This window comes from Gossypium raimondii, chromosome 2, assembly GCF_025698545.1.
Source record: "Gossypium raimondii isolate GPD5lz chromosome 2, ASM2569854v1, whole genome shotgun sequence".
NCBI lineage: Eukaryota > Viridiplantae > Streptophyta > Magnoliopsida > Malvales > Malvaceae > Gossypium > Gossypium raimondii.
The window spans coordinates 43,716,310-43,733,186 of NC_068566.1; the positions used below are offsets into that span (position 1 = coordinate 43,716,310).

The 16,877-nt window shown below is 35.9% G+C and overlaps 2 protein-coding genes across 2 annotated transcripts; both read right to left on the bottom strand.

The window, feature by feature from the left end:
• Positions 1–820: 820 nt before the first annotated feature.
• LOC105789715 (ABC transporter F family member 1-like) lies at positions 821–4,391 on the bottom strand. Its single transcript, XM_052627582.1, is given in 8 exon segments — positions 821–1,522; positions 1,525–1,662; positions 1,665–2,261; positions 2,465–2,699; positions 2,799–3,009; positions 3,113–3,186; positions 3,872–4,128; positions 4,252–4,391. Coding segments are annotated over 7 exon segments (1,797 nt in total). The 5' UTR covers positions 4,097–4,128; positions 4,252–4,391; the 3' UTR covers positions 821–1,205.
• A 4,587-nt stretch (positions 4,392–8,978) lies between these two features.
• Positions 8,979–12,645, bottom strand: LOC105788979 (ABC transporter F family member 1). Its single transcript, XM_052627583.1, has 6 exons — positions 12,508–12,645; positions 12,153–12,400; positions 11,357–11,430; positions 11,043–11,253; positions 10,709–10,943; positions 8,979–10,489 (listed from the first exon to the last, which is right to left on the bottom strand). Exons 2-6 carry the CDS (start codon positions 12,366–12,368, stop codon positions 9,432–9,434), a joined length of 1,794 nt encoding a protein of 597 aa, XP_052483543.1. The 5' UTR covers positions 12,369–12,400; positions 12,508–12,645; the 3' UTR covers positions 8,979–9,431.
• Between the last annotated feature and the right edge of the window lie 4,232 nt (positions 12,646–16,877).

Below are 16,877 nucleotides of genomic sequence, written 5' to 3' on the forward strand. Positions count from 1 at the left end.
TAATCCTAGCTTTATTAAGTAAATTTTGCAATATTCTAATTTTCCCTTAATTCTCCTTATTTTCTTGTTGATTTCATGCCTTTGCGGTCCAGATAGACCTTGGGTCTATTTTCCTTTTAAGTCGTCTTTCTTTTATCATTTAAGCTATTTAATTATTTCCCATAATTTTATATTTGTTACAATTTAGATCTTTTTGTTCATTAACTATCGGAACTTTAAAATTTATTGACTGAAACTTTAATACAAGCTTTTTAACACTCCATAAATATTTTTATAAATATTTATGGTTTGGTTTAAAATCTCCGAGGTCTTGATACCTCATTTTCGATTCTAATTATTTTAATATTTATTTCTAATAAACTATTCATTATTTCAAAAAAATTGAACTTCACATTTAACTTATACTCACTAAATTAATAATATTTTCTACTTGTCGGATTTAGAGATCTCAAATTACCGTTCGACACCACTAAAAATTCAAGTCATTATAAGTATAGATTAATTTTAAATTATTTAGTGATAAAGGAATATTTAGTTTCGGATTGACTTCTAGCTTTTGAATTTTTCCATTTTAAAATTTTTATCCATTTAATATTGTAAAAGAAAAGAAAAAGAATGAAGTATGTACAATTCTACAACACATTACCTAAAATTGAACATAATCTCAGTTCCATATCATCATCACAAACCTTCACAAAAATATTTTTAAAAAAAGCAGGAATTAATATGAATAGAATTAAAACGAATTCAAACTTACCAAATTCAAATACTTTATCACAATTATTTAATCATTTCATAAACATCCAAAATTTCAAAATAATTATGAAATACTGCTATGTATGTAGGATATAATTAACAGAAATACTGGTATTTCGTAGAGTTAATTGCAATAAGTATCTATAAAATAAACGACAAAATTTAAGTTACTCTTTATATTATAAGTATCACCGAAAAACCAACCTCTCGGAGAAAGCAAACCCAGGTTTGAAAAGCAAAAGGCACCAAATGCCTGCTTTGCGAAACCCACCAAACAGAGGTCACGAAAACTCGATGGCTTCAAACAATAACAAAGCCTTTCCTCGTTACCTCTGCTCTATAAAAATACTAAATAGCAGCTACTTAGCTTAATCCACCGCGCGAGAATAACCCATCTGGGATGGTGGACACCATCTGCTTTAAAGTTATATGCTAATTACTGCTTTGCTTCAATCAGATAAACCAGCTTTACTCTTGAGATGCTGCTTGAAGTCCATGATGTCCCCTTCCCATCGTGTTGCAGCTTGATTTTCACACACCCATATCTCCTCGGCTACCTGGTTTATCAGCCGGAAATCGTGACTCACCAGTACCAACCCACCGTCCCACTCGTTCAATGCTTCCGCCAGTGAATCGATCGTCTCGATATCCAAATGGTTAGTGGGCTCATCTAGCAGCAGCAAGTGGGGTTGTCGAAATGCTAACCACGCGAAGATGACTCGACTCCTCTGTCCATCGGATAGGTTCTTCATTGGCATCACTTGCGCTTTCCTGACAATCCAAACTTCCCGATTGCACCTCTCATCTTCTCTTCCTCATTTCCAGGGTATTCTCTTATCATGTACTGGAGAGCTGACATTTCCATATCCAGTTTCTCTGCCAAGTGCTGATGGAATTGCGCAATTGCAGATGGTTATGCCGTCGGACCATTCCATCAATAGGAGTCAATTCACCTGTCATCAGTTTCAGCAGTGTACTCTTCCCTGCACCATTAGGTCCTACTAATGCTATCCTTGAGTCCAAGTCTACCCCAAAGTCCAAGTTCTTGTAGATCAGATTCTCAGGCGTGTATCCGAAAGTAACTTCCACAAACTGCAGTACCGGTGGAGGAAGTTTTCCGACATCAACAAATCGAAACACCAGAACCTTGTCCCTGACTACCTTCTCCGTGAGTCCACCTCGCTCCATCTTTGCCAATGTCTTCTCCTTACTCTGTGCCTGCCGGGCTAGTTTGGCTGACCCGTGACCGAAGCGAGCAATGTACTCCTTCATTGAAGCAATCTGTTCCTGCTCCCACTTGTATTGTTTCATCTGGTTCTCTTCCAATTCAGAACGAGTTTGAACGTACTGATCGTAATTGCCAGTGTACAACTTAAGTTTTTTGTTTTGCATATGGATAATGTTCGTACAAACTCCGTTCAGGAAATCCTGGGAATGTGATACCACAACAAGGATACGATCAAATTTCTTCAAATTTTCTTCCAACCAGACACAAGCTTCTAAATCTGTTTCCAATTAAACCAATTGTAAGCATCAGAATTGAGAATCATAGTGAAAATGTTCTCCACGTCAAACTTTTGACGTCTAACAAAATGACCAGTAAAGACCCAACTAAAAGATTGGTGGCGTGGATTCATGAATAGACTTAAATTAATTAAAAATATTAATAAACAGCATGACATACACATAAAAAACACGAAATACCTACCTAAATGATTGGTTGGCTCATCAAGCAAAAGAATGGTGGGATTCATGAATAGAGCTCGTGCCAATGCAATCCTCATTCTCCAACCACCAGAGAAATCTTGGGTTTTCTTTGCCTGCATCATCTTGTTGAAACCGAGGCCAAATAAAATTTCAGCAGCACGTTTCTCAGCAGTTGATGCATCCAAGGCATCCAATCGCTCATAAATACGTTCAAGCGCCTCTCCACCACCATCATCCTAAAACAATATTAATGGATAAAAATACAGAAAACGAGGTTATAATGCATGTTTTTGATGAAACTTAGCATGATTACAACACTGGGTTTGCTGAATAACCTGTGCTGCCAAGATTTCTGCTTCTTTCTCCAACTTCAACCTCTCTTCATCACAACTTATGACAGCCTGCAATGCAGACATATCTGAAGCTTCAATCTCCCTCGTCAGGTGATAGATATCCATGTGCTCCGGAATTGGAAGTTCACGCAACCCTATTGCAGTAAGCAGCGTGGACTTCCCACAACCATTTAATCCTAGCAAACCATAGCGTCTGCAAAGATAATATGAAATAGACGGTGGTCTCATCAGATAAATATCCCAAACAAGATTTTACAATGAATATTCCGAAGCAACATGATACAAGGTCATCAGACCTGCCATAATTAAGCTCCAATATTGAATCAACAATAAGATCATGTCCGTGGAAAGTAACTGATAAGGACTCTATCTGCAACAAGAAAATCAATTCAACATCAATATAAATTATGATTCAAGGACACATCTTGAACATACAGAAAGGTTCTTTTACCTCCAATAATGGAATCAGTCAAATATATCAAAACTTTTTAACTAATTTGTCTATATTCATAAATGGATCATCCAAACTAATGAATCGTTCCAGTATTAATTTTTGGAAGCTAAAATACAAGATTTACACTTTTCTTCTTTCCCTCAAACAATTTAGCATAAAAAGAAGAGTATGCTTCAAAAAAATTATTTGGAGATATCCTTTTTTTAAGCATATTTTGTTCGGGTTGCCTGGCAGCATCGAGATTTTACTGTATTTAATAAAAAGTCCATATTAAGTCTGGGTTTTAAATCTTCAAATGGATCATGATTTCAAATTTTGTAACTTAAAATATGACTAATTTAGTAAATGATACGCAAGTGTACTGAACAGATATCGAGAAGGTTTTGAGTTACTGTTTAGAGAATATGATTTATTTATTTTCGTATATGATTTCAAATAAGATTCTGATTATCTTTAGGACTTCGAGTGGATTAATTCCTATTCATTGATTTCGGTTTAAGGAGTTCAGGCATGCGATTAGATATTACTTAACTGTTTTTTAAGAAACAAATCAAATACAATCCCATTTAATCTCACAAAGGAAGGAATCCTTCCAACTTACACGAATATCTCGGGAAAGAGGATGCGAGCAGAGAACACCGGTACAGGTCCGATCGGATATCTGAAGCATACTAACTTTATCAGAAACCTTATCAACGCCGTTCTCCGCGGTCGCCGCAGCTGCCGCCTTGGAAGATGCAGCGGCTGCAGCAGCCTTCCCTCCTCTCTTCGCAGCGGCAGCAGCCTTCTTCTGAGCAGCCTTCTTCTTGCTCGCGTCCGACACCATCTTCAAGTCTAACAACCACAACAAACCTAGAACTGCAATTAATGCAAAAAAGAAAAAAGAAAAAAACAGGAAAGTTAAATCCGAAAAGAATCAATACCTCCGTTAGTAGAGGGAAGATCAGAGAAGGTGATAATGGATCAAAGGTTTGGACGTACGGAAATTTGGTGCTACTGTGCGTTGCTGGAGAGATACAATTAGACGTAAAACTCCGAAAAATAGGGTTTCTGAATTATAAAAGCTTTCAGAAGAGAGGAGAGAGTTTTGTTTTTGAAGCGAGTAAGAATGATGGAAAGAGGTGAGGACACGTGTACGGTTTCGTTTTTTAACGGACTTCAATTTGCCTCTCTATCTTCCAACCAAACGGTGTCGTGTTATGTTTATAATTCAACCACGTCTCTTTTATGTTTAACTTTGACTAAAGGTTTTATTCACATTTTAGCCCCCAAACTTTCCCCGTTTTCCCAAATAGGTATCTAAACTTTTTTATCCCAAATAGGTACCTGAATTTTAACTCCGTTAACTTTTTTAGTCCAAGAGAATAACGTCGTTTGGAAAAATTCCTGACCAATCCAGCTTTGGCACGTTTATTGTTTTTCCATGTCAGACATTTAAAAGAAATTAATAAATTATTTGTGAAAAGATAAAATAAAATATTTAATGTACATAAATGTTTTACTTCTATAAAGTAACAGGGAAAAAAAGATTATATTCATATGTTTGTTTTCTTCTTGTTCTATTACAAGAATCTTGAAAAAAAAAAATCTAGATTTTGTTTTCATTTCCATCATCCATTTTCTTTATCAGATTACTAGTGTACAAACCCAAAATTTGCCCAACCCATATACAAATAATAAAATCAAAATTAAACTAAAACCAAAATAAATGAAACAGGCCTAAATTATCAAACCCAAAAAAAGGCCCAACAACCTAAAAGCTAACCCTAGCCCAAAACAAAACAAAAACAAAACCCTAGGCAGCAACCAAGCCTTAGACGCCGCACCCCAACGGCAGTCCCCGTGCGCGCCACCTTCTCCGCGCATGCCGCCACGTTTTTACCTGTAAAGGACTAGTAGAGTCCAATAGCAACACAAACAGTGTAAAAGTAGGGAAAATAGGAAATTTCGGGCTATAAAAAAAAGCTATTTTAACACTCACAAATGAATCAAAAGAAATTGGAAAAAAATCAGTTCAAATATCGGGCATTCTCAAAGGTAGTTATTTTATTTTTTTCGGCTTATTTATTTATTATTTTTTTCTCTTTTTTTATTAAAAAATAAATCGAAAATACAAAGGGTAAAAATCATACCTTTATTGCAGAGGAGGTGACCGATTCCGATGAAAATCAGCGTTCTATGGGTTTGGGGATTGAAAAAACTAAAAAAATAGTGACTCTTCATTTTTCGGTCATCGCGGGCGGCGGCACCGTCGCCGACGACCGGCGGCCGGCGGCTGCCGCGGTGATCCGATGACCGGACATTGGCTGGAGGGGGAAGGCTGTGAGAGAGTTGAGAGAAAAGAGTTTTTTTTTTTAAAAAAAGGAGGCTACAAATGTTTTTTATGGTTTTTTGTTTACTTATATAGACACCCCAAAACGACGTCGTTTTGGGCTTGGCTTCTGATGCCCAAAACGACGTCGTTTCACTCCCTTGACCCAAGCGGTGACCCGACCCAGGGGAAGGATCCGCGTGTTTTTGGAATTTAGGTTATTCACCCTTTCGGTCCTTCCGCTTTTTTGGTTTATTTGAATTTAGTCCTTTATTCTTTTTTTATTTTATTGATTTGGCCATAAAACTTTTGCGTGTTTCAACTTAGTCCCTGGCTCGCTAGAAGGGACATGTGTCCAGGGAATTGGGTTATTTTCCCATTTTGTCCTCAACCTTTGTGCGCCATTTGACTTTAGTCCTATTTATTTATTTATTTATGATTTTTACCCTTTAATTTCATTTTTTTGTCCCGATTTAGTCCCAAACCAGTTAGACTTCAATTTATTTTTGCCTATTATTTATTTATTTATTTATTTTGAACTTATATTATTTATTTTAAATTGTTCTATTATTATTTACTTTAAGTTTTTTATATATTATGCATTTTAAACTATATTAAATTATTATCCATTTATATATCCATATGTTATTGGTTTTAATTCTAGTTTTATTTTAAATTTCATCTATATATTATTTATTATAAGCTATATATATTTATCCTAACATTATTATTACTTATTTTATATTTTCCTATAATATATATACCACAATTTTAAATACCTTTATATATATATATGTATTATGTTATGTATGTGTGACATTTTTTTAAATGATTTTATTTAAACTTGTTCTATATATGTTGTCTTATTTTGAATTAATTTGCATACTCGTTTCTAAAAAAGGGTTTTTAAGTTTTTTTAAATTGTTCTTATAATATATTTTTTAAAATTGCTTTTGCATTATTTGCTTGATGTTGTTCTGTTTCATTTAGATTTTCCCACTATTCATCTCATTTTGGTATGAATGTAGATATTAAAAAAATTGTTATGTGGTATATGAGATTATGGTCTTTATGTATATTGTATTGCTCTTTTGTATCTATTGATTCTTAATCACTTGTTAGCATGTTTTAGCTTACGAACTATCATTTCAGGTTATATATCGTTATCTCATTGCGTTTCATTTGTAAAAAGGGATTATGTATCATTAAGGCATTAAAATCGTTTTATCCGCAAGTTTTCAAAATATTCGGTGTTCAAGATTCTCGAGGAGATTGTGCCCTAACTTACTGGGCTTCAATTTTCTCCGTTGAATTTAAATAGCCAAGTATCCTTTTTTCAATAAAATCTTAAACATTTCAAGATTAAAACTTACTCTCGGGAATTCAAAGGGTTGTGTCCCAACTCACAGAATACGACATTTTGTTATCTCGAGACGAGATTTTTTTTTAACAAAAGCAAATTAGTGTGTGGTCGTCAAAACTTCAAAGAACCGTACCCAAAGTTACGAGGTTTCGATTTCTTCATAAAAACAAGATGACCAAACTTTTTTTAGTTTTCAAATTAATAAATTTCAATAAAGATTTTAAAAGGAGAATCGTCTTTTTAATCTTTTTCATTCGACCTTAAGACATTAAATAATTAATTCGGTATCAATTTTTGGCGTTACGAGGGTGCTAATCCTTCCTCGTACGTAACTGACTCCCGAACCCGTATAACGAATTGGTTTTTTATATTGCATGTAAAAAAAATTGAATTCGTTGGAATCAGATTCTTTTTTATATGAATTGGATTGAATTTTTCTTTTTTTTTAATTTTAATTTCACAAAAAAATTTATGGCGTACAAAGTTTTGAATTTCGTATTTATCAAATTTTTTTTATAAGTGGTCCATTGAACTTCTAATTTAACAACCCTTCCATTTTCAATATCTATTTTAGGTGGTTCGCATCCAATCAATATAGCTCATCGTGTCTTCTCATTAATGGATTTAATATATGCTTTCATGCATGCTTTCTAGAACGCATAATTGTCAACACCTAGCATAGGAGGTTTTGAAGTAGATTAATCTTCTGTAGTTGTAGTTTGAGTTTAGCAATACTAGGGATCTCCACTAACTACTTAAGTGGTAAATTCTGATACCAATTGATATTTTAAAATAGTTGTTGAGATATAAGTGATGTGCTTGAAAACACTAGGTGAAATAGAAAATAAATAAATGATACAAAAATTGTCTACGCAGTTCGGTTTCCCTACATCTACAGAGTCTAGCTCAATAAGAAATATTCACTATCTTTAACACTTATAACAAGTGATCCTGATCTATCATCCATTCATGACAATTTCTTCACCTTTGTACCTTAAAATGAACCTCTCAAATCATAACACAAAAAAATTTACTATCAAAACAGTGTACCTTTCCTCGGTGCACTCAATCAACATTATTTATGGTTACAAATCTTTTCAGGGGCTTTGAAACATGACAGATGCTGCATTGAAATATTATTCAAAGTTGATTTAATGTTTTTAATAATAAGCATTTCAGGTTTACAATTTAAGCAAGTTCGGGTTTAATTTAATCTCATTTGTTTTATTTCATACGAAGAGATAACATTCCAATGGAATTTGGGTCTCTTTCAGTCTAACCCAGCAGCTTCTCCAGATTTTCCTTCAATCTCCATTGCGAACCCCATCAAAAATACTTCACCAAAATCCAACCCCAAACTCGAACAAGTTTTCAAACAATTCCCTCATCATCTCTATTTGAAAAAGTTTAAAAAGCTTAAAAGGGACAACACGTTTCTTTCTTTAATTCTTTCTAATCTCATTCTCTGTTAGAACAGAAGGCTAAAAGAACAAATTTTATACTAGGATTCTATTGAATTCCAATTTACTTCAATTCTAAAATGAATAATTTAATTAGTAAATTTGCAATGGCGTCATGTGGTTTACAAGCCTTTGTTGCTGGAACAGCTTAGAGAATCCTTTCCGGTTTGTGCTCCACTAAAATGCATATCCCTGCATCATCTGAGCATGCTTCCATCATGCGCTCCCTCGGCCAACAGCTCTCCTATAAACAACTCTCAGAAAAATGATCAAAGACATCGACGCTGACGGTGATGGGTTTATTAATTGCGAGGGATTTGTCTAGCAAAATACCAAAGGAGTCGATTCCAACGCAGCGAGAAATTTTGGATGAAGCCATGAGAGAAGGAAGGAAGCCAAAGATGATTTCGGTTTTGGGGGAAGATTTTGATGAAGTTCAAGAACTTTTGGATGGAGAAGATGGGAGAGTTTAGGGAGCTTGCGGCTTAAGAGAGGGTTGATTGAAAATATTGGGTTTAAGAAAGTCTGTACTTTTTTATCCTTCTCATGCATTCTGCATATTGTAATGCTTAAATTATTCATAACCCTCTTTCTTAAAATAGAGAACAGAAAATATTACACGCATAACACTGTTCAACCTGAAAATCCAAGTTAATGCAAGAAAAAACAAAAAAGATGGGAAACACAAAATACAGCATAGGAATGATTATATGATGCCAAATCCTCGGCAGCACAATGCCTAAAGAGCTTTAAACCTAGAACAGGTATCACCGAACAACCAACCCCTCGGAGAAAGCAAACCCAGGTTTAAAAAACCAAATGGCAACAAATCCTGCTTTGCTAAACCCACCAAACAGAGGTCACGAAAACTCGATGGCTTCAAACAATAACAAAGCCTTTCCTCGTTACCTCTGCTCTATAAAAATACTAAATAGCGGCTACTAGCTTAATCCACCACGCGAGAATAACTCATCTGGGGTGGTGGACACCATCTGCTTTAAAGTTATATGCTAATTACTACTTTGTTTCAATCAGATAAACCAGCTTTACTCTTGAGATGCTGCTTGAAGTCCATGATGTCCCCTTCCCATCGTGTTGCAGCTTGATTTTCACACACCCATATCTCCTCGGCTACCTGGTTTATCAGCCGGAAATCGTGACTCACCAGTACCAACCCACCGTCCCACTCGTTCAATGCTTCCGCCAGTGAATCGATCGTCTCGATATCCAAATGGTTAGTGGGCTCATCTAGCAGCAGCAAGTGGGGTTGTCGAAATGCTAACCACGCGAAGATGACTCGACTCCTCTGTCCATCGGATAGGTTCTTCATTGGCATCACTTGCGCTTTCCCTGACAATCCAAACTTCCCGATTGCACCTCTCATCTTCTCTTCCTCATTTCCAGGGTATTCTCTTATCATGTACTGGAGAGCTGACATTTCCATATCCAGTTTCTCTGCCAAGTGCTGATGGAATTGCGCAATTCGCAGATGGTTATGCCGTCGGACCATTCCATCAATAGGAGTCAATTCACCTGTCATCAGTTTCAGCAGTGTACTCTTCCCTGCACCATTAGGTCCTACTAATGCTATCCTTGAGTCCAAGTCTACCCCAAAGTCCAAGTTCTTGTAGATCAGATTCTCAGGCGTGTATCCGAAAGTAACTTCCACAAACTGCAGTACCGGTGGAGGAAGTTTTCCGACATCAACAAATCGAAACACCAGAACCTTGTCCCTGACTACCTTCTCCGTGAGTCCACCTCGCTCCATCTTTGCCAATGTCTTCTCCTTACTCTGTGCCTGCCGGGCTAGTTTGGCTGACCCGTGACCGAAGCGAGCAATGTACTCCTTCATTGAAGCAATCTGTTCCTGCTCCCACTTGTATTGTTTCATCTGGTTCTCTTCCAATTCAGAACGAGTTTGAACGTACTGATCGTAATTGCCAGTGTACAACTTAAGTTTTTTGTTTTGCATATGGATAATGTTCGTACAAACTCCGTTCAGGAAATCCTGGGAATGTGATACCACAACAAGGATACGATCAAATCTCTTCAAATTTTCTTCCAACCAGACACAAGCTTCTAAATCTGTTTCCAATTAAACCAATTGTAAGCATCAGAATTGATAATCATAGTGAAAATGTTCTCCATGTCAAACTTATGAGTCTAACCAAATGACCATTAAAGACCTAACTCAACGATCGGTGGGCCATGAAGAAAAAGAGTGGCGGATTCATGAATAGACTTCATTAATTAAAAATATTAATAAACAGCATGGCATACACATAAAAAACACGAAATACCTACCTAAATGATTGGTTGGCTCATCAAGCAAAAGAATGGTGGGATTCATGAATAGAGCCCGTGCCAATGCAATCCTCATTCTCCAACCACCAGAGAAATCTCGGGTTTTCTTTGCCTGCATCATCTTGTTGAAACCGAGGCCAAATAAAATTTCAGCAGCACGTTTCTCAGCAGTTGATGCATCCAAGGCATCCAATCGCTCATAGATACGTTCAAGTGTCTCTCCACCACCATCATCCTAAAACAAAATTAATGGATAAAAATACAGAAAACGAGGTTATAATGCATGTTTTTGATGAAACTTAGCATGATTACAACACTGGGTTTGCTGAATAACCTGTGCTGCCAAGATTTCTGCTTCTTTCTCCAACTTCAACCTCTCTTCATCACAACTTATGACAGCCTGCAATGCAGACATATCTGAAGCTTCAATCTCCCTCGTCAGGTGATAGATATCCATGTGCTCCGGAATTGGAAGTTCACGCAACCCTATTGCAGTAAGCAGCGTGGATTTCCCACAACCATTTAATCCTAGCAAACCATAGCGTCTGCAAAGATAATATGAAATAGACAGTGGTCTCATCAGATAAATATCCCAAACAAGATTTTACAATGAATATTCCTAAGCAACATGATATAAAGTCATCAAACCTGCCATAATTAAGCTCCAATGTTGAATCAACAATAAGATCATGTCCGTGGAAAGTAACTGATAAGGACTCTATCTGCAACAAGAAAATCAATTCAACATCAATATAAATTATGATTCAAGGACACATCTTGAAAATACAGAAAGGTTTTTTTACCTCCAATAATGGAATCAATCAAATATATCAAAACTTTTTAACTAATTAGTCTATATTCATAAATGGATATTCCCAAACTAATGAATCGTTCCAGTATTAATTTTTGGAAGCTAAAATACAAGCTTTACACTTTTCTTCTTTCACTCAAACAATTTAGCATAAAAAGAAGAGTATGCTTTAGAAAAAACATTTGGAGATATCTTATTTTTAAGCATACGTTGTTCGGGTTGCCTGGCAGCATCGAGATTTTACTGCATTTTATAAAAAGTCCATACTAAGTGTGGCCTTTAAATCTTCAAATGGATCATGATTTCAAATTTTGCAACTTAAAATATGACTAATTTAGTAAATGATACGCAAGTGGACTGAACAGGTATCGAGAAGGTTTTGAGTTACTGTTTAGAGAACATGATTTATTTATTTTCGTATATGATTTCAAATAAGATTTTGATTATCTTTAGGACTTCGAGTGGATTAATTCCTATTCATTGATTTCGGTTTACGGAGCTCAGGAATGCGATTAGATATTACTTAACTGTTTTTTAAGAAATAAATCATATACTAACATTTTCTGCAACAATAAAAAAAAATAGAAATAAATCACATTTATTCTCACAAAGGAAGGAATCCTTCCAACTTACACGAATATCTCTGGAAAGAGGATGCGAGCAGAGAACACCAGTACAGGTCCGATCGGATATCTGGAGCATGCTAACTTTATCAGAAGCATTATCAACGCCGTTCTCCGCGGTCGCTGCAGCTGCCGCCTTGGAAGATGCAGCGGCCTTCCCTCCTCTCTTTGCAGCCGCAGCAGCCTTCTTCTGAGCAGCCTTCTTCTTGCTTGCGTCGGACACCATCTTGAAATCTAACCACCACAACAAATCTAGAACTGCAATTAATGCAAAAGAAAGAAGATTAAATTCGAAAAGAATCAATATCTCCGTTAGTCGAGGGAGGATCAGAGAAGGTGAAAATGGATCTAGGGTTTGGACGTACGGAAATTTGGTGCTACAGTGCCCTGCTGGAGAAATACAATCAGACGTAAAACTCCGAAAAATAGGGTTTCTGAGTTGTGGAAGCCTTCGGAAGAGAGGAGAGGTCTGTTTTTGAAGCAAGGAAGAATGATGGAAGGAGGTGAGGACACGTGTACGGTGATATCTCCACCGGTTTCTTTTTTAAACGGACCTCAGTTTGCCTCTCTTAGTCAAAACAAACGTTGTCGTTTCGAGGTTATTAATTCAACCACGTCTCTTTTTTGGGTTAATTTCTCCACACATCTCTAAATTATTATTAAATTTCAAATTCATCTCTATGCTTCAAAACATCTTTATTAAATTTAAAACCCCTTGATAGGCCTATAGAATGCATTATTGTATCTACCCTTAAAGGGTTTACAAAATGTGAATGATTAATTACTAGCAGAGGTGTTCATGGGCCATGTTGATTTCAGACTAGGCTCAACTAAAAATCTAAGCCCGTGTGCTAGGCCTAGGCTTGGATAAAAATGCTAAAATTCAGGCCCAGCCTGACCCGTATTAATTTTTATATTATTTTTATATAATTATTAAATATATATAATAGATCAAAAATACTAAAAACATCAAAATAAATATTTCTTAACAAATTAAAAATAAAATTTTAAAAATATGTATACTAAATAACACTAAAATAAATACAACTTAACAAGTAAATATCTCTAAAATAATAACAAAATTAACAATAAAATAAATTTTATACAATATCCAAATAATAATAACAAAATAATAATTACATAATAATAAAATAGTAACATTAAAAAAACAAATTTATTTATCTTTTAGTAAATTGACCTATATTTCTACTCAAAGCTTCTCACCCGTGGCCTTTCGTTTTTTTTTTGGGCAAATTACACATAAAAGTCCTATTTTTTAAAATTTACCAAAATAGACCCAGTATTTAATTATTTACCGGAATGGGCCATTTTCCCCAAAATCGCGTCCACGTCGGTAGCGATGTCGGGGGCGATGTCGAAAATCGCATCACGTCGGTGGCGCTTTGCTTACGTGGACACAAATCGCGACCTCGTGGCGCGATTTGTGTCCACGTAAGCAAAGCGCACTGACGTGGACGCGATTTCGGGGAAAATGGCCCATTCCGGTAAATAATAAAATACCGGGCTCATTTCAGTAAATTTTTAAAAAATAGGGCTTTTTTTGGTATTTTGCCCCTAATAATATATATTAATGTAATATTGAAGAGTTAATTGATTAAAAAAATAAATGCAACAAGTACAAAAAAGATTCAAAATTATTACCAACAAAATTTGAACCAAAGTACTAAGGGTGCGTTTGGTTCGCTGTATTGGATTAGAGGTGTATTGGATTAGAGGTGTATTGGGATTAGAGGTGTATTGGATTAGAGGTGTAATAGCTAATCCATTGTTTGGTTGAATGTAATGGAATAGAGGCGTAATAGTAATCTTGTGTTTGGTTGAATGGAATAGAGGTGTAATAGCATAATGGAAAAAACTAAAATGACTAGAATACCCTTAGCATAAAATTGTTTTGGTAAAAAACTAAAGGGAAAAGAGCAAGCATCTTAACCAACTAAGCTAAACTAATTAATTAACATATTATAAAAAAATTGTTATTATCTTAACTATATTACATACGTTCTAACGATTTATCGGACCTATACCATACACATGTCAAATCAGAAAAAATAATACAACAATTTTGTAAAAAAAATCTGGTGTTTACTTCAAATAAATAAAGAAAATAATGATTTTAATGTTTCAAAATTCAATTTTAAACCGAAAAAATCAAAATTTAGAGGTAAAAAATGATCTTTTTCGACGAAAACTGCGGCAAACAATGGTATTTTATTTTTTTGACCGTTGAGTCTTGATCACGTGGTAGAAATCATGGCCTCGTCGGTACCGACGAGGCCATAATTTCTCTGCGTACTCGACATCAAGATCGACGTGGACGCGATTTCGCGGAAAATAAACCATTCCGGTAAATAATTAAATAATGGGCCCATTTCGGTAATTTTTGAAAAAAAGGGCTTTTATTGTTAATTGCCCGTTTTTTTGCTCTATTAACCCCTAAAAGCCGAACATCCCTTTCCCTTTTCCTTTACCTGTTCGCCGGTAAAGTTTTATCAGCTTTCCGTTTCCACTGCTAATCCTACGCCGCTAGATCCACCATCTCTTCCGTCGTGGTAATCATCCTCCTCCATCGGGAACATTGGTACTCATGACCCAGTTTGTCTTCTGTCTCTCTCCACCTCCCTCATAACAAATCCCGGCACCTCATCCGTAAGGTAAATCGTTTCCCCGCTTTTTAGTCCCTTTGTAGCCATAATGTGTGACGATCCATTTCCCCCTTAGCAGTGTATAGAAACTTGCAGCTATGGAAACCCTCCCTTAACCTCTGTATATCCTTGATAATAGCCCCAATAACCGAATCATCTTCCCGATCGCTGCACAACTTTTTCACAGCTTTTTAAAACATCGTGTTTAAGTTATTAATACGATTTGTACAAACATGTTTACAAATTGATATATATATGTTTTTAAATATTTTCACGATAAATCCAAGTTATACTTAAACTAACAAGGTTAAAAAAATCTGATTAATTCACGCGTAGATCTCGAAAAGTTATTCGAAATCAAAAAAAATCGCCTCAATCGAACAACCGAGCGAAAAGTTATGGCCTTTCAAAGTTTTCCAAGCTAAAAAACATAAACTGTTCATAAATTATTACTTCAAAATGCTTTTTTTGGAGGGAAAATACCAAAAAGCCCTATATTTTTAAAATTTATCGAAATGGGCCCGGTATTTTATTTTTTTGACCGTTTGGTAGTGTTCACGCGCGGGCCGAAATCGCGGCCACGTCAGCGCGCTGAAAAACGACCATTCCAGTAAATAATTAAATAATGGGCCCATTTCGGTAATTTTTGAAAAAAAGGGCTTTTATTGGTAAATTGCCCGTTTTTTTGCTCTATTAACCCCTGAAAGCCGAACATCCCTTTCCCTTTTCCTTTAACTGTTCCCCGACAAAGTTTTATCAGCTATTTCCACCAGCTTTCCGTTTCCACAGCTAATCCTACGCCACTAGATCCACCATCTCTTCCGTCGTGGTAATCATCCTCCTCCATCGGGAACATTGGTACTCATGACCCAGTTTGTCTTCTGGCTCTCTCCACCTCCCTCATAACAAATTCTGGCACCTCATCCATAAGGTAAATTTACTTTTAAAATTTATCGAAATGGGCTCGGTATTTTATTTTTTTGACCGTTGGGTACTGTACACGAGCGAGCCGAAATTGCGGCCACGTCAGCAAAGCGCACTGACGTGGTCGCGATTTCGGCTCGCTTACCCTGACATCGCACTGACGTGGACGCGATTTCGCGAAAAATGGACCATTCCGGTAAATAATTAAATAATGGGCTCATTTCGGTAATTTTTGAAAAAAAAGGGCTTTTATTGGTAAATTGCCCGTTATTGGTAAATTGCCCGTTATTGAAAAAAAATGGACCATTCCGGTAAATAATTAAATAATTAAATAATGGGCCCATTATTGGTAAATTGCCCGTTTTTTTGCTCTATTAACCCCTGAAAGCCGAACATCCCTTTCCCTTTTCCTTTACCTGTTCGCCGGTAAAGTTTTATCAGCTTTCCGTTTCCACTGCTAATCCTACGCCACTAGATCTACCATCTCTTCCGTCGTGGTAATCATCCTCCTCCATCGAGAACATTGGTACTCATGACCCAGTTTGTCTTTTGTCTCTCCCCACCTCCCTCATAACAAATCCTGGCACCTCATCCATAAGATAAATCATTTCCCCGCTTTTTAGTCCCTCTGTAGCCATAATGTGTGACGATCCATTTCCTCCCTTAGCAGTGTATAGAAACTTGCAGCTATGGAAACCCTCCCTTAACCTCTGTATATCCTTGATAATAGCCCCAATAATCGAATCATCTTCCCGATCGCTGCACAACTTTTTCACTACTTTTTCACAGCTTTTTAAAACATCGTGTTTAAATTATTAATACGATTTGTACAAACATGTTTACAAATTGATATATATATGTTTTTAAATATTTTCACGATAAATCCAAGTTATACTTAAACTAACAAGGTTAAAAAAAATCTGATTAATTCACGCGTAGATCTCGAAAAGTTATTCGAAATTAAAAAAATCGCCTCAATCGGACAGCCGAATGAAAAGTTATGGCCTTTCAATGTTTTCCAAGCTAAAAAACATAAGCTGTTTATGAATTATTACTTCAAAATGCTTTTTTTGGGCAAAATACCAAAAAGCCCTATATTTTTAAAATTTATCAAAATGGGCCCGGTATTTTATTTTTTTGACCGTTTG

What these genes read in the sequence shown, in the direction of transcription:
- LOC105788979 (XM_052627583.1), bottom strand. Translation starts at nt 12,368, where the DNA reads ATGGTGTCCGACGCAAGCAAGAAGAAGGCTGCTCAGAAGAAGGCTGCT. An exon ending in CTCTTTCCAGAGATATTCGT is followed by an intron (nt 11,431 to 12,152) that starts GTAAGTTGGAAG and finishes TTCTTGTTGCAG; the next exon opens with ATAGAGTCCTTATCAGTTAC. An exon ending in TTGGAGCTTAATTATGGCAG is followed by an intron (nt 11,254 to 11,356) that starts GTTTGATGACTT and finishes TTATCTTTGCAG; the next exon opens with ACGCTATGGTTTGCTAGGAT.